This window comes from Camelus dromedarius, chromosome 14, assembly GCF_036321535.1.
Source record: "Camelus dromedarius isolate mCamDro1 chromosome 14, mCamDro1.pat, whole genome shotgun sequence".
Taxonomy (NCBI): Eukaryota; Metazoa; Chordata; class Mammalia; order Artiodactyla; family Camelidae; genus Camelus; species Camelus dromedarius.
In genome coordinates, this window is record NC_087449.1 from 29,889,331 (window position 1) to 29,914,827 (window position 25,497).

General features: G+C 42.6%; 1 protein-coding gene across 1 annotated transcript in view; it reads left to right on the forward strand.

Annotated features, from left to right (window-relative positions):
• Nucleotides 1-25,497, forward strand: part of FYB2 (FYN binding protein 2) — a 98,158-nt gene that overhangs the window by 14,614 nt on the left and 58,047 nt on the right. Inside the window, exons 2-3 of the mRNA XM_031465204.2 lie at nt 21,256-21,991; nt 25,129-25,290. Coding sequence (XP_031321064.2) covers nt 21,256-21,991; nt 25,129-25,290 — 898 coding nt within the window. The remainder of the gene's footprint in view (nt 1-21,255; nt 21,992-25,128; nt 25,291-25,497) is intronic.

A 25,497-nucleotide genomic window follows, 5' to 3' on the forward strand; every position in this document is an offset into this window, starting at 1 on the left:
TAGTTGTTGACTGAATAAGCTAAGGAAAGAAGAAGGCAGGGAGGAAGGCTAGACAGAGATGACTGTTACTTCAGCCTCTTATTCGTGCAGGAGGCATCAGTTAGCTCTCAGCTGTCAGTCAGCATGTCTGTCTCCCAGGTGGGGAAGAGATATAAAGAGCCCACCTCAAAACACACATCTAGTGAGCAGAAGAGTCAAATAGGCCTCTCCTAGTCCATGCTTTTCTACCACAGCACAGAGTTTCTCTGTAAATCCATCTGTTTATGGTTTCCTCCAAGGATGCCTCTTTCCTGTGGAACAGCTGGGTGGCAGAATGTGTTGTTGACCCCACACAGCTGGTGCCCTCCCGCGGTGAAGGAGATCAGGAGCCTGTGTCGGGGATTGGCATGTAACTCGTTGCTGCTGTGAACCTCTCTCCCAAGAGGCTCTGACTTTTGCTAGTTCTTCAAGTAAAGAAGATCCCAAGGCTTAGTGAGGGGATTAGCAGGATACACATTTAGGAAGCACAAAGATTGCTGAGCATCAGCTTTGGATGAAGAAATTTTGTTCCAGATCAAGGGCCTTGCAAACGCCCTTCTTGACTGTTTCCAAGCCAAAATTGAGGCTGCAGTAATGTGTTTGAAAGAGCTAGGTGTTGAGGTCAGAAGATCTAGGTCCACCATTTATGAGCTCTTTGATCTTAGTTAAGTAGCCTGTCCCCTCTGATTTTAGTTTCTTTGTCTGTAAAATGGAGTTGCTTTTCCATAGCAACATTGTGGAAGAGGACACAAAAGGATGTATGAAAATGGTCTGACCCAGTGTGGTAGAGTGAGAAGAACTTGAAATTTGGGAACAGATCTGATTTTTAAATCCAGAGTTACCTCTTGATAATGATACAAACTTCAACAACATTAATCATAATAACAATAATAATAGCTAGCATTTATAAGAAATATGTACTGTACCAAGCACTATGCTTAACATTTAACAAGTATTATCTAAATTAATAGGCAACAATAGAGTAAACACTATGATTATTGCTATTTTGTTGATCAGAAGTGATGAAGGTAGTTTGACATCACCTTGATGGGAGTGAAAGGACAGGATCCAAACACAGATTATCTGACTCCAAAGTCCACAGCATGACTTTTTTATTGAAGTATAGTTGATTTATAATATTATATTAGTTTCAGGTATACAGCATAGTGATTCAAGTTTTTTTTTTTTTTTGCAAATTATATTCCATTATAAGTTATTACAAGATGTTGGTTTATAGTAAATCCTTGTTGCTTACCTATTTTATGTGTAGTAGTTTGAATCTGTTAATCCCAAACTTCTAATTTATCTCTCACCTCTCTCTCTCCCGTTAACCAAAAGTTTGTTTTCTATGTCTGTGAGTTTGTTTCTGTTTTGTATATACATTCATTTGTATTACTTTTTAGATTCCACATATAAGTGATACCATATAGTATTTGTCTTTCTCTGTCTCACTTATTTCACTACTTACAATATTCTCTAGGTCCAACTGTGTTGCTGCAGATAGCAATATTTCATTCTTTTTTATGGCTGATTAGTATTCCATTGCATATACACCACATCTTCTTAAGTCTGTTAATGGGCATTTGGGTTGTTTCTATGTCTTGGCTATTGTAAATAGTGCTGCTATGAACATTGTGTGTGTATATGTACACACATGCACGTACTTTCTCATATTCTTTTTTTTTTTTTTTGCTTTGCTAGTTAATATTCTTTTTGTAATTGAAGTACAGTCAGTTACAATGTGTCAATTTCTGGTGTACAGCACAGTGTCCCAGTCATACATATACATACATACATTCCATATATTCATTTTCATATTCTTTTTCATTAAAGTTTACTAGAAAATATCATACATAGTTCTCTGTGCTATATAGAAGAAACTTTTAAAAAATCTATTTTTATATATAGTGGCTAACATTAATAAATCTCAAACTCCCAAATTTATCCCTTCCCACCCTCTTTCCTCAGTAACCATAAGATTATTTGCTATGTCTGTGAGTCTGTTTCTGTTTTGTAGATGAGTTCATAATGTCCTTTTTTTTTTTTTTAGATTCCACATATGAGTGATACCAGATGGTATTTTTCTTTCTCTTTCTGGCTTACTTCACTTAGAATGACAATTTCTAGGTCCATCCATGTAGCTGCAAATGGCATTATTTTATTCTTTTTTATGACTGAGTAGTATTCCATTGTATAAATATACCACATCTTCTTTATGTAGTCATCTGTCGATGGACATTTAGGTTCCTTCCATGTCTTGGCTATTGTATATATGAACATTGGGGTGCGTGTATCTTTTTGAATTAGAGTTCCCTCCAGATATATACCCAGAAGTGATATTGCAGGATCATATGTTTAAGTCTATTTTTAGTCTTTTGAGGAATCTCCATACTATTTTCCATAATGGCTGCACCAAATTGCATTCCCACCAGCAGTGTAGGAGGGTTCCCTTTACTCCACACCCTCTCCAGCATTTATCATTTGTGGACTTTTGATTGATGGCCATTCTGACTGGTGTGAGGTGATAGCTCATTATAGTTTTGATTTGCATTTCTCTGATAATTAGCAATATTGAGCATTTTTTCATGTGTCTATTGGCCGTTTGTATGTCTTCATTGGAGAACTGCTTGTTTAGGTCTTCTGCCCATTTTTGGATTGGGTTGTTTTATTGTTAAGTTGTATGGTCTGTTTGTATATTCTGGAAATTAAGCCTTTGTCAGTCTCATCATTTGCAAATATTTTCTCCCATTCCATAGGTTGTCATTTTGTTTTGCTAATGGTTTCCTTTAATGTGCAAGAACTTGTAAGTTTAATTAGGTCCCATTTGTTTATTTTTGGTCTTATTTCTATTGCCTAGATACATTGCCCTAGGAGAAGATTGCTAAGATTTATGTCAGAGAATGTTTTGCCTATGTTTTCTTCTGGGAGATTTATCGTGTCTTGTCTTATATTTACGTCTTTAAGCCATTTAGAGTATTTTTGTGTATGGAGTGAGGGAGTGTTCTAACTTCATTGATTTACATGCTGCTGTCCAGTTTTCCCAGCACCACTTACTGAAGCGACTGTCTTTTCTCCATTGTATATTCCTGCCTCCTTTGTTGAAGGTTAATTGACCATAGGTCTGTGGGTTTATTTCTGGGCTCTCTATTCTGTTCAGTTGATTCATTTATCTGTTTTTATGCCAATACCATGCTGTTTCAATTACTGTAGCCCTGTAGTATTGTCTGAAGTCTGGGAGGGTTGTTCCTCCAGCTTCATTCTTTTTCTTCAGTATTGCTTTGGCAATTCTGAGTCTTTTGTGATTCCATATAAATTTTAGGATTATTTATTCTAATTCTGTGAAAAATGTCCTGGGTAATTTGTTAGGGATCACATTAAATCTGTAGATTGCCTTGGGCAGTGTGGCCATTTTAATGATATTGATTCTTCCAATCCAAGAGCATGGGATATCTTTCCATTTCTTTAAGTCATCTTTAATTTCCTTAATCAGTGTTTTGTACTTCTCCATGTATAAGTCTTTCACTTCCTTGGTCAGATTTATTCCTCAGTATTTTATTGTTTTGGATGTGATTTTAAAAGGGGTTGTTTCTTTACTTTCTTTTTGTGCTAATTCATTATTAGTGTAAAGAAATGCAACTGATTTTTGTATGTTAATCATGTATTTTAATACCTTGCTGAATTCTTTTATCAGCTCTAGTAGTTTTTGTGTAGAGCTTTTAGAGTTTTCTATATTTAGTATCATGTCATATGTATATGTGACAACTTTACTTCTTCTCTTCCAATTTGGATCCCTTTTATTTCTTTTTCTTGCCTCATTGCTGTGCCTAGGACTTCCAAGACAATGTTGAACAGAAGTGAGAGTTCATATTCTTTTTTATTGCAGGTTATTACAAGCTGTTGTTCCCTGCAGCAATCACTGTGGTTTTTGATTTGCAGTTCTCTAATAATTAGTGATCACAACATGATTTTTGATCTCTAAGTTAAACTGTTCTCTCTTTCCAAACCTAAGTTTTCTTATCTATCAAATGGGATAATAACACCTGCCCAGCCTGGTTGGTAAAAGAACCTGAGATTTTATCTGGAAAGCAGGGTCCTGTTGCAGGGGTCCAGCTTAGCATGTGGTATGGCAGGGGGTGCTGTGGCGGTAGTGGTGGTGGAGGAGGTGGTAATAACCATGGTGACTGTTGGCGCTGCAGATCTTAAAGATGATCTCCATGGCTGTTATTGGAGAAAGAAGATACTGAATAGACAGAAAACCAGGCAGGACCTGTTTTCTCTTTACTAAAAAACAAAAATAGAACAAAAAAAGATCTAGCACCTGTAAAATCTGTCCCCCTTTGCATTTAGAATGATGTCTTTGATTTCTTTTACTGTTTCTTCATGCAGCTGGGACTCTAATAATATGAAAAGCAAAGCTAAGGAATGAAAATGACCACATTGGCTAAGAAGTTTACATCACACGCTGTAAGGTGAAGGCAATAAAGTGGCTCAAAGAAGTTATTCAGCCCTTCTCCTTCCGATGTTCAGTAAATTGCACTTTAAATAAAACTGTCACAAAGCCACAGGACAGTGAGTGACTGTTCAGTCTGGGGCACGAGAGGGCAGTACGGGGGGCAGGAAGTGCTTTCAAATAAGGACGTTCTGTGGTCAAGTTTTTCCCTACTTACTGGCAGCCAGTTTCTGGTGAACTCTCCCTGTTCTTGCCCCAAGTTTCAGTGCCAAACAAGCTCAGGGAAAGTAATGAGGAGGCCAGTCATGGGGTAATTTGAGGACTGGCCAGTTGGCAGACGTCATAAATTCTGACTTCAGGCCCTTATCCCCAGACTGCTAGCTAAGTCATTCTTGGGCCCTTATGCTGGGAGCTGCATTATGAATAGACATCTGAGGATCATGGCCCAATTTCTGCTCTAAGACCCTCACTCCAACCACAAAATGCAGTTAATAAGCAACATTTTGGCATCTTAAAGCGATCTCAAGCCCATGGTGGTTTTTCAGTTGTTGTTGTTTTTTTTTTTTTCTTCTGATTTCCTAAAAGGCATCCTAAACCTCATTTGTTTGAAATAAATAGCTATCTCCATTTTTTTCATCTTGAGGGTTTTTATACAGTTGTGCCTTGAGTAAGGATACGTAGGTTGCAAAATACTGATTTCTTATTCACCATTTCCCTGTATAGTCTGTGAAGGTATTTTGAACCATAAAAATGTAAACGTGTGTTGATTGGTTTGATTCTGTTTTTGGTTTTTTTATCTTTTGTATTTATGTATTTATTGTTTTTTAACTTTTTGTATTGAGTTATAGTCATTTTACAATGTTGTGTCAAATTTCAGTGTAGAGCACAATTTTTCAGTTATACATGAACATACATATATTCATTGTCACATTTTTTTTCAGTGTGAGCTACCACAAGATCTTGTATATATTTCCCTGTGCTATACAGTATAATCTTGTTTATCTATTCTGCATATGCCTGTCAGTATCTACAAATTTTGAACTCCCAGTCTGTCCCTTCCCACCCCCCCATCCCCTTGGCAACCACAAGTTTGTATTCTATGTCTGTGAGTCTGTTTCTGTTTTGTATTTATGGTTTTTTTTTTCATTTTTAGATTACACATATGAGTGATCTCATGTGGTATTTTTCTTTCTATTTCTGGCTTACTTTGAATGACATTCTCCAGGGACATCCATGTTGCTGCAAATGGCGTTATGTTGTCTTTTTATGGCTGAATAGTATTCCATTGTTTAAAGATACCACATCTTCTTTACCCAGTCATCTGTTGATGGACATTTAGTCTGTTTCCATGTCTTGGCTATTGTAAATAGTGCTGCTATGAACTTTGGGGTGCAGGTGTCTTTTTGAAATAGGGTTCCTTCTGAATATATGCCCAGGAGTGTTTTTGGTTTTTTTAAATTGAAGTTTAGTCGATTTACAATGTTGCGTTATCTTCTGGTGTATGGCATAGTGATTTATATATATACATATACACACACACACACACACACACACACATACATATATTCCTTTTCATGTTCTTTTTCATTATAGGCTACTACAAGGTATTGAATATAGTTCCCTGTGCTGTACAGGAGGATCTTGTTATTTGTCTATTTTATATATAGTAGTGTGTATCTGCAAATCCCTAAGATCAGTTTGTTTTTAATGGCTTGCAGGGGGCAACCTCAGCCCCATTTCTTATCCCTCCCCATCTCTCATTTCAGCCACACTCTCCCCACTTTGGAAACCCACACACACTAGGCTCTCTCAAGCCTCTTATAAATGTCTCCTCTACCTAGAATGCCCCCCAACTTTCCTTCAGCCAAGCTCCTGTTTGTTCTTCACATCTGACTTTCTCCGGGAAGGACTTTGTGCTCTCCAGACCCGGCTAGGCTTCCCCTCTGCCCACCCTGGTTCTGCCCAGCACAGCAGCAGCCACAGGTGCTGTCGTCATCTCCATAAGACTGTGAGCCCCACGAGGGCAAGGCCTGTGTCTGTCCTACTCATGTGCGTTACCCATAGTAGGCATGCAACAAATGATTGCTGAGTGAAGTTGGGGAACGATAAATGAAAGCCTGTCATAGAAAAAAGGTAGGCTAAAGCATAGAGTTCATTTTCAAACATCACAGGCTTTAACATCAGGGCTGGGTTCTGTCCTTGGCTCCAGCATGTGACCTGAGCAAGCTGCAGAAAACTCTGATCTTTGGTTTTGTCCTCATCTTTGGAGGCACAGCTCAGAAGCACATTGTAAGGACTGCAGTAACTGAGAGGAAATGAAATATACATTTCATTGTGCACAGTGCCTGGATAACATAGTACATAATGATCAGTGCATAATAACAGAGTAAGGATCCAATGCACCTTTCATATTCTGTTATCTGGAATTAGTCCTGATTTCTCCTCCATGTCCTCCACCTGTGAATACATCCACATGCTTTCTGATCAGTTCAGTTTGAGAGATCATATATTGCCTGTCTACGCTTGGTGTGCCTAGGCATAGTGACAGAAGTATGAGTGAAAAAGATTACGGTCTGGTCCGTGACCCTGAGGACCTCACAGGGTGAAGGGGATGTGAGTAAAGCAGATACACATATAGATGATTTTCGTTAAACTGAATGGAAAGATAGAGGTAAGCGAACGGTGCTGTAAAACATGGAACAGGTACTCTTCGCCCAACCTAAGAGCTGGAAGATGCTTCTAGGAGACATTGATTAATTCGGCTAACTCTCAAAAGATGAATATATTTTAGCCAGGCAAATAAGTATGGAAAAGGCATTCTAGGCAGAGGGAACAGCATGACCAAATGCACAGGGGCAAGTTCAGTTTTACTGGAGGGGTAAGTGAGAGGCAGGCAGTGGGAAATGAAGCTGGAGATGCAGGCAGGAAAAGGGGGCTTCTGTGTGTGGCTCAGAAAGGTATGATTTATCATCAGGGTAAAAGGGAACCATTAAAGGATTTTAACAGGCATCGACATGATCAGAACTGCATTTTTAAATGCATCATTGGCATGAACTTCATTTGCAAGACTCTAAGAAAGCCTTTTAAAAGAGCACCTCCTCTACATCATTACCATGGAAATCCATTTATTCATTTCATTCAGTATTCGCTTGGCAGGTACTTACTGAGTACTCTCTAGGGGTGAAGCTTCATGCTTGAGCCTATGGGCTCTACAGAGGTACATATGTTTTCTGCCTGCTGCCAAGGAGTTCACAGACTACAGGGGAAGATGAGGTATCTTTCTGAGTAATTGTAGTGGGACGTGGAAAGTGGTCAGAGGCATGAGAGCAAGAGAGCTTTGCAGGTGCAATTCTGCAGACATGTTTCCCAGTCTGTTTCTTGGACCAGGTACTGAATACACAGTAAGCTCTCAAGATTATTCATAATACAGGATTCTCCAGAAATTCTGCTTTAGTGGGGCAGGTTCAGGAGTCCCTGGGACATTCCAGTGCACAGCCAGATTTGAGAACCATTGCCAGAAGAGGCCTGAGGAAGGAGAGGTTAAATTTTAAAGGATGAAGGACTTCCTGGAGTAGGGAGCATTTGAGCTGTGCCTAGACAGATGAGTGGGATTTGGACAGCAGATGTCTGGCAAGGCCATTCCAGGTGTCAGGTGCAGCATAGGGGGTGGGATGCAGGGGAAGAAAGCGCACCTTAGGAGAACCCCAGGAGTTCTGCACCACTGCAAGGGAGAGAGGTGTAATGGTGCTTTGGGACCCGATCAAGGAGGCAAAGGAATTGATACTTTTACTTGCCAGATACTTAAAAACATAGCTTATTTTTTTCAAAACTGGGGTGACATAAGCAGAACTGTATTTTAGAGCCACCAGGTCACTGAAGAAATGTTTGAATAAGGACAGGTCAGTAGTTGGAAAACCGTTGCCAAAATCTAAGTTGAAGCAGATAACCCGCTGGATAAGGAATAATTGTAGTAACAGCTACCATTTATTATGTGTAGAGTTAGGATAATTGCTTTTTTATTCTTCTTTAAGCCTTGAAAGAGCCCTAGGAAATGGATAGGAACAAGCCCATGACTTCTTACCCACAATTCCAAAATTCAGTAAGCTCTTAGAACCACAAATTTTTCCTAACCACTTTGGTATCAAAAGCCTATGTGAACCAACATGAAACATTTTATAGTCTGTATTGTTGCTGCATTAGATGGAGAATAATACGTCTCCCTATAGAAATTGTACCACGTTTGATCACGGCATGCTGCCTCGGACCACGTGTGTGGAATCTGTAATAAATTACCTTTCTAAAATTGAAAATTTCCTGAATTGCAAAATATATCTGGCCCAAGGGCTTTGTATGGGGATTGTAAACATAAATTTGTGGTGTTTAATAAATGCTGAAACCAAGTCTCTGAGAAGCAAATTATTTTCCAAAGAAAGAGGAAGAAATGACGCCTGGTCGCCCATGAAGGAGCAGATCTGGATGGAAGGGACTTGGTGGAGGTAGCGCAGGATTTCCTGGTGGACACTAGAGAGACAGATTATTTGTGTTGGTGCCAAAGTAGTATTGGGATTCTTGGATGAGAGTTCTAATGCTCTGTAATTAATGATGGTTGGGCAGAAAGGCCCTCATGAAGAGAAGGGTGTAGGCAGATACAGACAAGAACGTGGGAAAGTGATTGGATTAAATCACTCAAAAATCGCTTTGCACCAAAAGAGCTTCTCTCTTACTGTCCATCAAAGGCAACTGAGCTTTCGTATTACTTCTTTGAGTGAAAGCTTTGAAGACCCTAAATGAAAAGGGCTTCAGGGAAGAATGCTGACTTTCTTCCTCCCACCTCGCTCGCTCTGTCTGCTCACCTGAAAACGCAATGAACCTGCGTGCCTCCTGCCTCTGCCTGTGCTCTTCCTTTAGCCTAAAATGTCTTCGTCGCCCCTGCCTCTCTCCAGTGAAAACCCACTTCTCCTTCAGTCTTACTTCCTTTGGGAAGGATTCCCTGAATGGGCTATGCCAAACTAATTTTTTACTTAACTGTATTTTCTTTGACCCCATATGTAGACTTTGTTAGGTAATTTTTCACCTAGTGCCTTCACTAAACAGGGATCAAATGTTTTAAATTGCTCAGTTGAGCTACTTTAACCATCAGCTGGAGATACAGTGATGGAACAACATAGTCTTTGCACAGGAAGAAGATCGAGTTGAGTGGAAAAGACCAGTCAACAGTTATGATGAGGTGGAGTGTGTTAAGCACCGAGACAGCAGTCGGCAGAGGGAGGCACTTGGCCCAGAACTGGGAGGAGACAGGAGGTTTGGGACAGCAGTGCCTTGAATGAGACATGAGTGAGTAGGGGTCACCTACTGTGTCGCTTTCCTGCTTGCCACCTCTAGAGGTCTTCTGATATCTACGGAATTAAATCCTAATTCCTTAACTCAGCCCCCAAGTCTCTGCATGCTCCCACTCTTACCAGACAAGTCCAGCTTTTGTACAGTGCAAGGCAGGAGCTACCTGGGTCTGCTCCAGGTACCGAAAAAGAATAGGAGGAGAGTTTAACTAGGGGTAGAATTCTAGGTACATTTTATATTTTCATCTCAGCACAAGTAATGTGAAGTGGGAGGGAGGCAAGGAAGTTGATACCTTCCAGAGACTGATCATGGTGCTCGTCCACGGGATTTAATCTGGGTATCTGTGGAAATGAAGACTGTAGAGGAGAGCAGACAGGGAAGAAATACTGAGGTCCGAAGATTAATTTGATGGGGCCAAAGAATTCCTGGAGTTGAGGTACCAGGATAGGCAAGTGGGTGAAATAGGAGTTGGTGATGTGGGAGTGGGACACTTGAAACTGATGTGTTAGAGATGGTCCAGTTATTGGTAAAGACGAAGTCCAAGATGTATGCCTGGAAATCACTGGCTGAGGTCAGATGGAAGACGAGGTGGTAAGAAATGAGGCCAGGGTGTGGGGAGGATTATCTACGTGGATTCTAAATTTGCTTATTATCATGGGTGTAGTAGGGGAGAGAGGGGAAGGGGCCAGGTGCTACCATCTTCAACAAAGAAAAGGCATGACAAGGAACTTGTAGATGATTTCCATAGGGAGCAGTGGGTTTAGTTTGGTATCCTGTGAGTAGGAGTTGGTATTTCTGAGAAAGAATAAATGCTCTGGGAGCAGCAGTGAAGAGCTTAAGAGAACACGTCACCCGCCTCGCGCCCAGGAGTGGAGGAAAGTGGCAGAGAAAAAGCCACCATTGGGACAGCATCACGGGAAGCTGTGTCTTCAGGGGAGACAGCGGTTTGATTTAGAGCAAAGAGGTGGAGGCCATGCTCATCAGTGATACTGAGGACCTGAGGAATTTTCCTGACCACTGGCTGTGGTTTCCAGGTTGCCCAGTGGAAGGGTCGGGGGAGCGGTGAGCGAAGGGTGAGAAATGGGATTCAGCTGGGGATGTTACAAAAGTCTGTGGGGCATAAGCCCCTGTGTCGGTGGGCTAGGTTGGCTTTCTGATGATGACTAAGAAGAACAGGATATAAGGCGTGCTGGCCTGTTGTTTTAGGGGAAACTGAGTCATAGGCTTACTGTTGCCCACTGTAGCTTTAATGGTGATGGAGGGGGAGCTGTGGTGCGGGACGTAGGGTGGTCTTATCAGGACCTCGTGGGACTCTCTGGGCCGCTTCTAAAAGCAGCAGTAGGCAGTGTCATGGCTGGGGGAAGAGGGGTTTCATGGGTGGCAGGGGGAGCTCTAGACACCTCCTGTTTAGCATGTAGCACATGTGGTTACAACTAGAGGAGGGGCAGTCTTACCGAGAGCACTGGCCGGGGATCTGACACTTACTGGGCTTTGTACAGACTTAACTGAAACCTTACAACTGTCCCATGTGGCAGGCATTGTTAGACCCATTTTACAGATGCAGAGAGAGAGAGTAGCTTACTCAAGATCATGCATCTAGCAGAGCTGGGCTTCTTGCCCCTATTAACCTGAAGGATGGAAAGTACTGACTTGACTTGATGGGTAATGAAGAGGGTGTGTGTAATTATTGGTTCTTGCACCTTTATGATGGAAGCTTTTAACCTTTCTATCCTGTGTCTGTTCAGAGGGCAGGTGGGAGGATTTCAAACAGCACTTCTGTGCTCTGTTGTTCTTACCCCTTCCTTGGGGGCTTCGGAATTAATCATTGGTACCAAAAACAGAGCCCGTTTTCCCCACTGTTACAGCTCGTGGAGTATCGAGGGTTAAATCAAAGCCTTTTTGTTCCTGAAGGAGGACTCAGATGCTGGTTTTAATCTGCTTTGATTTCTTTACACCATAGGTAGGATTTGACAGCTGTTTTCCTGGACCTGTAATTTCTTGGCTTCCACTGCCTTCACTGCGCTTTTGGGTTTTCAGGTTGCACTTTCCTTAAGGATCTTCAGTGGGTTATAAACCATTGGGTTCATGTTACCTTTGCTATCCCTCCTGGAAGGCACTTTACAGTGATTTGCAGAAATTCAGGAACGAGTTCACTTTTCTTTTTAAATCAACACAAAACAGTGTCTTCTCCTCTTGGAACTTACGTGTATTTTTATGACTTTCACTTCCTGAATTACTGCTGATGCGCTGAGCACCCGTAGTCCTGGTTCGCTGCAGCCCGCAGTGTGCTGAAGTGAATGCCATTGTAGATACTAGCCCAGGGAGCTGGGACACAGGAGCGGGGTACAGAGCAGCCTGCCACCGCAGGGTAAGCTCTGGGGAGGGTGGAGCAGCTATTTGCTCCATAAGTCAGGACGTGTGACTTGACACAGAATTTATTCCCATTTGCAGATCTAGTTTGAAAGGGTGTGACACTAAATTATATTTTCTAACCTGGTTCTGCATTTTCTTATCACCTTTTAAATTACGTTAAATCAGGCCTGCCTTGCAAATGCAAGAAACATGGTCACAGTGTAATGCAGTTAAGTGTTTAAACAGTGCCTGGCATATAGTATGTCATGCGAGGCGTGTATATACATCGAACAGGCATCTGATGCCGGTTTGGTTATTATTATTATCATTATTGTTCCTTAGATTCCTGTAAAATAAATATTGAATGAGAGACTTCTGTTTGATGGAGTCTTTTCCCCCTCGTTTGGCTAGAGATGTTCTGGTAGATACAATAACACCACACTTAGAGCACAGGGGTTCAGATGGGTAACCTTCTCCCACTGTTCTCTCTGTTCTCCTGGAATAGCCATGTCTTAGTTTTTCTTGGCTGGTTGCTACCTCCTTGGTTAATTTCCATATCAAAAAGATAACTCCCCTTCTGTTTAGAGGACACCACTGCCTTTTATCTTAGGTTGTCCCTGCAATACCTAGAATTGTTTTGGCCTTTGCTTCCCAGATGAAATAACTGAGTGTTGCTCCGTGCAGAGCAGAAGTGCCAAGGCTATCTTCCACGGCTGTTTGCAGGGCTGTCTTCTGACATTAGAGCACAGAGATAATTTGTTTCTCTGTGCGTTCTAAGGTGTCCTTGGGGAAAAAAAAATTTAATTCTACACAGTCACAGTTCACAAATTTGTGAACCTGCTAAGTTTTCCAAGTGTTCAGTCACTGATTCATTCATTCAACAAGCGTTTTGTGCACCCCAGGACTAGTGCTGGCAGTACTAAAATATACTATCCTTGTCTTGAAAGGATGCTGAAAGACTTGAAAAATCAGGGATTCATTCCTCCACCTCATTTCTACTGAGCACCCCCTGTGGGCCAAATATGCTTTCTGGCACTGGTGCTACAGCAGTGAACACACACTGACAAAGTTCCTGTCCTCAGGGAGTTGGCGTTCTGACGGAGGGAGGTAGACAGTCTGTTGGGCGTTGACTGGTAAATGTAATTTAATGTAAACTAGGATGTACTGGTGACGTAAACCAGGAAGTAAGCTAGCACGTACTGGTCGGTGTTTTTTGTTGTAGACAACGCAATCTGTTACTGCCAGTTTGAGCAGAAAGGATTTATAAGAGGCTGTGCTGGGAATCTCCAGAAGGGCTGGGGATGAGCTTGTAGGCTACAGCTAAGGGAACCATCCAACATGGGACTGTTCCAGTGGGAGCGCGTTGGTGCTGCTGCCCTGTGCATGGCATACAGCCCAGTGCACAGCATGGGAACATCTACCACAGCTGCTCCACGGAGGATCCGCTCTCCCCCGCGTGGCTATGTCCTCATGCACTCATTTCCCACACCCCACGGAGCCCTCTGCTTGGCACAACTCTGGCTGTGAGAATGCGTGGGAAATACAGTTCTGAGCTTTTCAGGATCTGTGTTAGTGGAAGTCTCACTAGGAAGAAAACTTTTGATTTAAAACCTTTGGTGGATGCTGAATCCCCTTCTCATTACTCCCCTCTCCTTCCTTTGCCCTGCCAGCTTCCTAAAAGAAAAGTTACAGTCTTTTTTTTTTTTTTTTTAACTCCCTCACCTCCCATCCACTCTGGAACCTCCTGCAACCTTGCTTCTGCCATGACATTCTTTTGCAGTGTCCGTGGAATGGTTTCCATGTTGACAGATTCCACCAGATGCTTTTCCATCCGTATGTTACAGAACTTCTCTGCTGCGCTCGCCGCTGTGGGCACCTGTTCCTCGTGAATACTGCCCACCCCTTCTCCTTCTCTCCTAACCCCACACCTCTCTGCTTCTTCTTAGACTCCTTTCTTGGCCTCTGCTACTGTCCCCTGGCTCTGATCTCACCACACATTCTCCTTCATCATCCCATCTAGGCTTATGGCTTCCACAGCCACCTCTAATAATAACAGCAAGAGTTAACTCTAATCTTAGTAAGTTAATGAGCACTTATTACACCTTCTGAGTGGTTTAGGCACATTTGTTAATTTAATCCTCATAACAGCTATGTTAGCTTCTTCTAATTAACAGATTACCATGAATTTAGTAGCTTAAAACAGCATGAAGTTATCTTTCAGTTCTGGAGGTGATGCCTAAAGTCAAGGGCCTTGCTAATGGCATTCATTCTGGAGGCTCTAGGGAAGAATCCGTTTCCTTAACTTTTCCAGCTCCTGAGGGCTACCTGCATTCCTTAGCTTGTGGACCCTTCCACCATCTTCAAGGCCAGCCTGTTACATCTTCAGCCCCTGCCTCTGTAATGGCTACTTCCATTGGCATATCTCCTCCTCTGACTCTAATAAGGACCCTGGTGATAACAGTGGGCCAGTCCCATCCGGATGATCCAGGATAACCTTTTCATCTGAAGATCCTTCACTTAATCGCACCTGCAAAGTCCTTTCTCCCGTGCAAGGTAACACAGTCACGGGTTTCAGGGGCTAGGACGTGGACTCCTTTGAGGTGCTGTTATCTGACCTCTGACAGCCACCTCATGAGGCAGAATGCAATTATTGTCTCAGATAAGGCAGTAAAAACAGAGGAGCTAAGTGATTTGCTCTGAATCATAAGGATAATAAATAGCAGAGCTGGAATTTAAACTTAGTTTGACTTCAGGGTTGATAATCTTAAGCTCTGTGCTAACCAATAAACTGGTAACACCAAATCAAAGTTTCTAACCTCCCTAGGATTCACATATATATACCTGTTAGATGGCTTCCCTACAAATGCAACCCATGACATCCCAAACTGGGCTCATCATCTTTCTCCAAGACCTTTATCTCCAGTCTTCCGTCTTAGTTTCTGGTACCAACATCCATCCTCTCATCCAGTTTAGAAACTTGGGCATCATCCTAGAGTCCCACCTCCCCCCCTTTCCTTCAGATCCAGCCCATCTCCAGGTCCAGTCCATACTGTGTCTGTCCCCTTCTTCCACTCCTATCAGTGTTGTCCAAGTCCAGCCTCTCGTCATTTTGACTTGACCATGGTAGTAGCCTCCTCATTGGTTCTGGTGTTTAATCAGCATGAACTGTAAATCTAACCATGTCATCACAGCTCTGTGTAAAACTCATCAGTAACTCTCCATCCACTCTGAAAATTAAGCCCAGCTGCTTTGAGGAGACTTGACCTCTACTCCTTCTCCAGCCTTGTGTATTGAACATTGGGGTTCCAGTTGTAGGGAATTCCTCTTCCTTTATATGCCCTGTTATTTCACATGCCATGCCTTCTTTGTTTATCTTTCTCTCGTCTGAACTGCCTTTCCCACTGCCCTTTGTTTGACTGTTTTATCCTAGCAGTCATCTCTAGGAAGCCTTCTTTGTACCCCTCACCCCCACTGGTATCCTGACGGCCTCGTGTTCTCATAGCACACTTTGTACCGTGTATCTAACAACTTTCTGTATAATCTAGAACATTTTTGGCACTTGTGTCTGCCTCTGTCATTCCACAAGCTGTAAAAGGTCAGGGACTGTTTTTTTTCACCTTTTTTTAGTTGAAGTATAATGACATACTAGTTTTAGGTATACAACATAATGATTTGATAACTGTATGCATTACAAAATGATCATGACAAGTCTGGAAACACCACCATACATAGTTACAAATTGTTTTCCTTGTGAAGGGAACTGTTAAGATTTATTCTAGCAACTTTCAAACATGCAATATAGTATTAACTATAGTCACCATGTTCTACATTACATTCCCATGACCTATTTATTTTAGAATTGAATATTCGTGCCTTTTGACCTACTTCACCCACTTCTCCCAACCCCTGTCTCTGGCAACCACTGATCTGTTCTCTGTATCTAATGAGAGTGCTGGGTTTTTTATTTTGTTTTTTAGATTCAAGATCATAGAGTGTTATTCTTTTGCCATCTTATTTCACATAGCATAATGCCCTCAAAGTTCATCCATGTTGTCACAAATGGCAGGATTTCTTTTTTATGGCTGAATAATATTCCACCGTGTTTGTGTGTGTTTGTATGTGTATCACATTTTCTTTAACCATTCATCCATCAATGGACATTTAGGTTGTTTCCATATATTGGCTATTATAAATAATGCTGCAGTGGACATGAGGGTACACCTGTCTTTTTGAGGTACTATCTTCCTTTTCTTTAGAAAAATACCCAGAAGTGAAATTGCTGGATCATATGGTAATTCTATTTTTTAGTGTTTTTGAGGAATTTCCATATTGTTTTCCACAGTGGCTGCACCAATTTACATTCCCACCAACAATGCACAAGGGTTCCCTTTTCTCCACACCCTTGCCAACACTTATTATTTCTTGTCTTTTTGGTAATAGCCATTCTAAAAGGTTTGAGATGATATATCATTGTGGTTTTGATTTGCATCTCCCTGATTATTAAAAATGTTGAGCATCTTTTCATGTTTCTGTTGGTCATCTGTATGTCTTTGAAAAAATGTCTGTTCAGATCTTCTGTCCCTTTTTAAATTGGATTATTTGTTTTCTTGCTGTTGGGTTGTATGAGTTCTTTATGTCTTTTGGATATTAACCCCCTGTCATATACATGATTTGCAGATATTTTCTCCCATTCAGTACATTGTCTTTTCATTTTGTTGTTGGTTTCCTTTGCTGCACCAAAGCTTTTTAGTTTGATGTAGTTCCACTTATTTATTTTTACTTTTGTTACCTTTGCTTTTGTAATCAGATCCAAAAAAATCATCACCAAGACTGATGTCAAGGAGCCTACCACCTGTGTTTTCTTCTAGGAGTTTTATGGTTTCATGTTCAAGTCTTTAATCCATTTTGAGTTAATTTTTGTGTATGGTGTAAGATAGTGGTCCAATTTCATTCTTTGGCATGTGGCTGTTTAGTTTTCCCAACACCATTTTTTGAAGAAACTGTTCTTTCCCCATTGTATATTCTCAGCTTCTTTGTAAATTAAATTCTCTCTGTAAATTAATTGACTATATATGTGTGGGTTTATTTCTGGGCTCTCTGTTCTATTTTGTTGATCTATGTGTATGTTCTTATACCAATATGATACTGTTACGATTATTATAGTTTTGTAATATAGTTTAAAATCAGGAAGTATGATACTCCAGCTTTGTTCTTTCTCAAGATTGATTTGGCCATTTGGGGTCTTTCATGGTTCCATACAATTTTTAGGTTTGTGTGTGTCTGTTCTGTTTCTGTGAAAAATGCCATTGGCGTTTGAATTTTGATTTTACTCATCTGGGTAATCCTATTGTCAAGCACATAGTAGGAAACTAATGAATATCTTGAGGTGACACAAGTTGAATTTTGAACAAGCAGAAATTTGATGCGGAGAAAATAGCACATTCAAAAGCATAGAGACATGAAGGAGCACTGTAAGTCTGGGAAAACGCGAGTAATTCAGTGAGGCCAGAAGGAAGAAAGTGTGTCAGGGAGGGGCCCAGTATGATGTCAGGAAATTAGCAGAGCTGGGATTTGGAAGGGTCTTATGGACTGAGCAAGAGTTTGAGCTGTATTGGAAAGCTCTGAGGAAGCCAAATTGAAGGATTTTAAACTGGGATGTACTTGATCAGATTTGTGTTTTTAGTCAGATTTGTCTAACAGCTGGGTAAATGATGGATTAGAGAGGCCCAGAATGGAGGCAGAGAGACCATGAAGAGGTCATTTTAAGCAATAAGGAAGGAGGACTTAAAGATGGTGGCGATGACATGAAGAAGGGACAGGCTCATGAGCTTTTAAGACTTAAGATGAGCGGAATATGATGACTGACTAATCCTGGGCCCAGAAAAATGAAGCATGGTTTTAGCTGGAATGTCCTGTTGGCCACCTCACAACCTATCCTCACTCACCTTGCTTTGTATCCTCAACCCTGACCTCCCACCAGTGAGTGATGAAGGATAAACAACAGACTGCGTCACATCTATTTCCCAAGAAAAATAAAATCCACATGTTAGGGCTAAAAGGGGCCTTGGAGATCACCCAGCCCAACTCCCTGATTTGATAAGTGAACTCAGAAAAAAGAGGGGTGACTTTCCTACAATACCTCTGAAAATCAGCGACAGGCACCTCGTTACTCTTTTCTGAATCATCTGTGTAATTCTCCACATGGCACCTGTCTAATATTTTCATGCGTATTTGCTTATTTTCTGCCTCTCCCTGACATCAGAATGTAATATTTAAGAGCAGAACCCTTGATGGTCTAAAACAGTCTTTTGCCCATAGAGTAAACACTTACTATTTGTTGAGAGAGGAATGAGCCAGGTATAATCAGGTTTGTTTCCTCCTGAACCAATTTTCTTCACACAGAACCTTGGTTTGGAGCTTATCAATCCATAATTCTATGCTGGAATTTTTCTCATCATTCTGCAGAGGCTAAAATGTACCACAATAACATTGTAGTTCCTGTGGCTTGAGAAAGTAAAGAGCCAAAAATCATCACTATTGTATTCCTTTAAAAATGTAACTACTGACTACCTAACACCTATTAGAGTGGCTATTATAAAAAAAAAATTAACAGGTATTGCAAGGATGTGGAAAAATCAGAACTCATGTGCCAATCAGAACTCATGTGCCAATTAGAAATATAAAATGGTGTGGCTACTGTGAAAAACAGTATGGTAGATACTCAGAAAATTAAAAATAGAATTACCATGTGATCTAGCAGTTACACTTCTGAGTGTATATCCAAAATAATTGAAAGCAGGATCTCAAAGAGATCTTTGTAAACCCATGTTCATAGCAGCATTATTTACTATAACTAAAAGATGGAAGCAGTCCTAAATGTCCAGCGATGGATGAATGGATAAACAAAATTGGTATATGCGTACAATGGAATATTACTCAGCCTTTAAAAGGAAGAAAATGTTGCAATATGCTATAACGTGGATGAGCCTTAAGAACCATATGCTCAGTGAAATAAGTTAGTCACAAAAGAGACAAGTATATATGATTCCACTTACATGAAGTGCCTGGAGTAGTCAAGTTCATGGATACAGAAAGTAGAATGGTGGTTGCCAGGGGCTGGGAGGAGAGGGAATGAGAAGCTGCTGTTTAATGACTATTAAACAGTGCTCCAGTTTTGCAAGATGAAAAGAGTTCCAGGCATTCACCACAATGTGAATGTGCTTAATGCTACTGTGCTGTACACTTAAAGGTGGTTAAGGTGGTAAATTTTAAGTTATGTGTCTTTTACCACAATCTAAAAAAATGCCATTGAGATATGTACATTTGCTGTCTCCTATGATCCTTTAAATAACCCTGAACCATTAGTAGAATAGTCCCATTTTATAGTGAGGGACATAAAGCTCAGAGAAGTGATGTGAATCGTCCAAGGCACAGAACTGGAAAATGGCAAAGTGGAACTTCATACTCAGATCCCCTGGTTCGATGCCCAGGACTGGCTTCTACCACATCAGGGTAGGGGATGTTTAGTGGAATCAGCTTGACTGCGGGTTGAAATAGAAGATACTAACCCTTGGCAATTTGTGAAAGAAGCAATTATATGTGTGTATGGTGTGTGTGTGTGTGTGAGTGATTGGATGGGAGAGGAGAAGAAAGAGCAAAGAGCGTGCAGGCAAGCTCCCAGACACCTGCTTCATACATCCTGTTCAATTTTCCCCCTTCCTAAATCTTCAGAGGGCAGGTGTGAGTCAGCTGTAAACACAGTGAGAAAGGTCCCCCAACATTCATTGCCCTGCTGGGAAAATCAGAAGTCACTAGTATGGCGATTGTAGACGTGGAATGAAGAGCTTTACGATGATCAGGAGAAGACGGTGGCTCTTACTTTTGGAAGTGGTTCTGGGAGATGTTCTCCCACACTCTACCCCCACTCCCTCCTACCTCTTGTGAGAAAATTACAAGGCACACTTAGGAAAGTAAATCAGATCTAGCAAGAGGAAGAGGGGACTGGGATCAGCACTGAGCAGGAGCCAGGCAGAATCCTGGGCATGTCCCTTCCTCTGCCCCAAGGGCTGGGCTGCTATTACTACCACCATTTTCATAGACTGAACGTTGGATGAATTTAGCAAGTAGAACACAATCTCCCAAGGGGAGTCAAAAATACAAGGGGTTATCTGGTCTCTTGTTTTTGTTTTTAACATTTTTTTTATTGAGTTATAGTCATCATCTAGTCTCTTGTAAGTAGGTTTCATTTACTCTGTGTCAGGCACTGTGATGGACACTTTAAAGATGGTAGCCCTGATCCTTCTACCATTTGCAAGTTATTTTTAGGATGAGACTGCACTTGGTAATGCCAAGTTCCCCAAAGTATTTGCCTGGATGGTAAAGAGCTGAGCGAGAGTTTAAACACAGGCCAATCTAGTTCTAGAGGTGGCTCTTCCCCCCGCTCCCCCTGGTGTTAATTGCAACTGCCAAGTTACAAAGAGCTTTGGAAGCCACAAGCTAGCGCTGCCTGTCAGCCCCGGGGAGATCTTGATGGAGAAGATGGGCATTAAGGTTGCAAGAAAGCCATTGACAATACATTTGAGGAAGCAAGATGAAGCATAAAGACATAAGCAAAGTCAGGCGGGCAGAGACTGTAAGGTTTATAGGGAAATTGTAAATTACCCTGTTTGCTTTAAGTATGGTGGCGTCGGGCTGTGGCTGGAGACCATAATGCCACCATCTGTGAGGTCGTAATTCCACCGGCTTTGCCAGTATTCTTGAATGCCACACTAAGAGGTTCAGAGCTTACTTTTATAGGCAGCAGAGAGCCATCAAAAATTTGCATCAAGGGATTTATCTGTGATTGTTAGTACTACCTCCTTTATAAGTGTTCTTTATATGTTGTGGAGAAATTAAACATACCTGAAGTGTTTCAAAGAGGAAACAACTGTTTTCACTCCATCTCAGGGACAATAGCATTACTGGCTGATGTTATTTGATGGGTAAGGGATGGCATTACATCGGCACTTGGAGCCCCTTAGCGTGCGCGGGGAAGTCAGCTAGTCACGCTGCTTGTCTCCTACAATAATGAGACATTTCTCTTTTCTTTTATACTTTAGGAAGGGTTAAGAAATTTCAAGGAACTTCGAGCCAAATTTCAGAATCTTGATGCACCATCTCTTCCAGGACTGATTCAGTTCCCAGCAGGTGTTTCTCAACAGGGTGACATTGGAAGCAAACAGTCCACAAAGACTTTGGCCAGTGGGAAGCCCATCTCGTCCAGCCACAATCAGCCCCCACCAAGTTGTGCCGGTGGTGATCCTCAGCCTCTTAAACCCCAGAAAGTGAAGGTGGCTCAGAAGAGTGAGATTCAGAAATGTTCTAATTCCCAAGAACCTCCGGGAATGTCTCCTGGTTCTGCTGTGAATTCGCAGAAGGGTCCTCTGCTGTTAGATATGAATCAGTCAGATGCTGAGATACCCAGTAAGAGAGTAACGCTGAACAATAGCTTCAGAGACAAGCTCTGGAACTGGGAGGTTTTATCTCAGCAAAGGGAGATGTCATCAGCCTTTGTCCTTGCTGATGGTGGAAGTAGGGCCTTCCATCTGGAAGAGCAGAACAGCGTGGGGCTGACTCCAGAGGAGCCCAGGAAAATGCTGGAAGTACAAGGATCCCAGACCCTTCCTTCCCAGAAGCACTTGATGGCCCAAAGAAAATTGTGCACCGCCTCTAAGGATCCCACTCTTCCTTCTCCACGTGGCAGGAAGGGCCAAGAAAACCCCAGTCCTGAGAGGAGCCCAGCAGGGAGCACCTGCCACCGTCTCTGTGACAGTGAGCTCAGCGGCCAGGCCCCAGGTGAGAAATCAAATCCCCATTGCCTAGAGGGAGGGGTCACTGTGTGTTTCTAATTTAGAGCCTCTCTCTTGAATTGGTGTCCTGGGCGATGTTTGCTCCAAACTCCAACACAGGTATTCTAAGCCCATCTGCCAAATCATAATTTCAGGCTTGGGTAAAGTGATTAAACTCCTGGAATTATCTGGAGAGACAGTTTGAACAAACTTGGATTTGAATCCTAGTTCTGCTTCTTACAGGATGCATGAACTTGGGCAGTCTGCTGAACTTCACAGAGCCGAGTCTGCTCTCCTATAAATCGGCCCATCACCCATCTTCCTTGTCTTGGTAAATAGACAGCCATCCTCTCGGTCGCTCAGGCCAATAATCTATGAATCATGCTCTATTCCTCTCTCCCCCTCATTCTTCGTCACTAATCCCATCAGCAAGCTCTTGGTTCTACCACCAGAGTATGTTCTGAATCCAAATCTGAATATGTCTTGAATCTGAATATGTTCTAAATCTACATGTTTCCACCTCTGCCTTCTGCCCATGTCTACACCACCGTGGACCATCGCTTGCCTGGACCACAGCAAGGTCCACCTGGTCTCCCAGGTTTCACAGTCTTGCCCTCTTATATTGTATTCTCCTCACAGGCACAGTGATGCTCTAAAGCATAAGTCAGATCACATCACTCCCCTCCTTAAATTCAACTACAGCCATCTTACAGAGGCTCATTTGATTCCATCCTTGCCTACCTCTCTTACCCTCTCCCCTCTCACCACATTTGGCCTTCTTGCTATTCCTTAGATATACCAAACTCGTTCCAGCCCAGGGCCTTTGCACTTGCTGATCCTTCGGTCTAGAACACTCTGCCCCTAAGTCTTTGATGTCTCACTCCCTAACTTCACCAAGGTCTCTGCTCAGGGTCACCTGCTGTAAGTGGACCTTGTGACTCACTCTCTAAAGTAGCCACTCCACCCTCGTCACTCTTTATCTTCTTACATTGCTTTGTATTCTTCATATCATTTATCCCTGACTGGTATATTGTTATGTATTTGTCTACCTCGGTAAAATACAAGTTAGATAAGAGTAAAAACTGTCTTCTTTACTGCTATATCCCGAGAACCTAGAAGAACAAGGTCAGTTTCAGTGGGTCTTCAAAAAAAAATATTTATTGAACAACTGAATGGGTGGATGGATGGATGGATGGAGGAGTGGATCTGCTTACAGTCCTACACGGTTTCCATTTGCACTTAGAATAGCGCCTGAGCTACTTACTGCCGATTTCATGGCCCTACTTCTTCTGGCCCCTCCTTATGTCTCTGGCTTACCTCCTCCTGCCTCTCTTCCCCGGGCTCACTAGCCTGTGGACAACACGTTGGATTTCTTGCTCATCCCTGAACCAACTTTTTATGACTCAGGACCTTTACAATTGCTGTTCCCTTTTCCTAGAAAACTATCTTTGATCTGTGTATAGGCACATTTTCCCAGATAAGCCTTCTCTAGCCAGAGGTCTCTACCTAAAGACCACTACCTCACCACCAAGAGTTCACCTCTTTTCATATCATCCTGTTTTATTTCCGTTATAGAACTAATAGACCTTTGTGATTTTTTTTTTAAATCTTTCTTTGCATGTTTATGGTCAGTCTCTTCCTATTAGAATGAAAATTCCTGAGGGCAGAACTATGTCTGTTCTTGCTCTTAACTCTAGCCCCAGCCCCTAGAACAACGCCTGGGATGTAGTAGACAGTTATTGAGGAAGGGATGGGAAGAAAGAGGGGATGAATGGGAGGAAGGCGAGACGGGAGGAAAGGGCTGGATTACCTCCTGATAAAGCCCTTGGGAGGATTAACTGAGATAACGCACGTCAGTTGCTTAGCACAGTGCCTGGTGAAAATTAGGAGCCTGGTTAGTAAATGGTCATTCACTTTCACGAAGTCTTCTCCTTAATTTAAGACTCTGACATTGTGACTTATCATTCAAGCTTAGGAAGAAAGGAACGTCGGCCCTGACTGATGTAACCCCTGCTGGTAGGGCAAGAAGGAAGCCCTGCTCCCTGCTTCCGGAGGACAGCAAGGCGTTGAGGAGGTTGCACAGAGGTTTTTGTGAAGCGCTAGCCGGTTTGTTTAGTTTTACCATGTAGCCAGTCACTGTATTGTGTAAACCAAAAACCAAGGCATGTGGATAACATAAGATTTTGTGCTATTTTCAGTGTAAGGGGCAGATCCAATTTTCATATATAGTTTTGGAATTTCTGTTGTGGATTGGCTTATCAGGGCAGAAGGAGAAGATACATGAAATTGGGACTGTCCTGGAAAACCCGTAGGTGCCCAGGTACCACAAAGTCAGCAGTGAAGCCTGTTCTAGGCTGTGAGCCCTGGAAATCAGACACTTCCTACTCCTCTTCGTGGCCCGCGTGTTATTAGCCTGCCATGAGAGCTTGAAGAGTCCTTTCAGGGACTAGGCATCGACCGTTCCCTCTGATGCAGGCCCTGGGCTTGGTGCTCGGAGGGGATCACCAGGGCCTAGTCTCTGCCTGCGAGGAGCCTACATTCAGTGTAACCTTCATATCGGCCCCTCTAATATGCCCCAACACTGCTGGCGAGATGTTAGCAATGTGCTAGGGGATACAGGACGAGTAGTTGATTCTGAGCTTGTTTTCTGGTAGAAATCAAGAAAAGCCTCCTAGAAGAGGTGGCTTTGGAGCAGGGCCTTAAAAGAGCGAGTCAGAATTTGCCAACACAGAAGTGAGGGAACAGCGTTCCAGAGGCAGGAATGGCATGCATAAAATCCTGGATAGATGAGAGCTTTTTAGGGCTTCTGAAATCAAATCTGGAGGACTGAGAAGCCAGTGTGTGAGAGAAAGATTAGGGGGCTTAAGGTCGGGGAAGGAGAAGGTAGTGTGGTAAGAAAAGAGTCTGGAAATGGAGACTGAAGCTGTGTGGTGTTTAAATGGCAGAGGGCGGAGTGAATGGACGTCCCGCTGAGGAAGTCAGGCTTCAGCGTCTGGGCAGCAAGATGGGAACGAGATCAGGTTTATATTTTGATCAGGATGCTCTGGCTACTGGGTGGAGATTAGATCGGAGGCGAGTATAAGACTGAGGCAGGCCATGAAATGGAAATAATAATAACCTACATTTTGGACTGTTTGTGCTCAGAGAAACAGCCGGATGTCAGGCGTCCACAACTTCCCAGTACCAAGCCACTGCCTTCTGTCAAGTCCCTGGGTCCTCCTCCCCCAAAGCCGCCAAAGCCCCTGGTCGTGAACCTCCAGGCCTTCCGGAGGCAGGCAGCTGCTCTTCCCACAACCCACAGGGAAGGTAAGGAAAGGCGCGGGGCCTTGGGGGCTCAGTCCGCCAACAGGAGTCGGGTCTCCGGTGCCAGCATCCCCCCCGTCCCCTCCCTCCCCGCATCAGCTCCCAGGCGACAGTGCCCAGCTGCTTTTCTGTGGGGCTGGATATCCATCACTGCTTATTCTTATGTAGGGGCTGTGGCAGCTTGCCGGTGAAATGACAAATCTGTGGGAA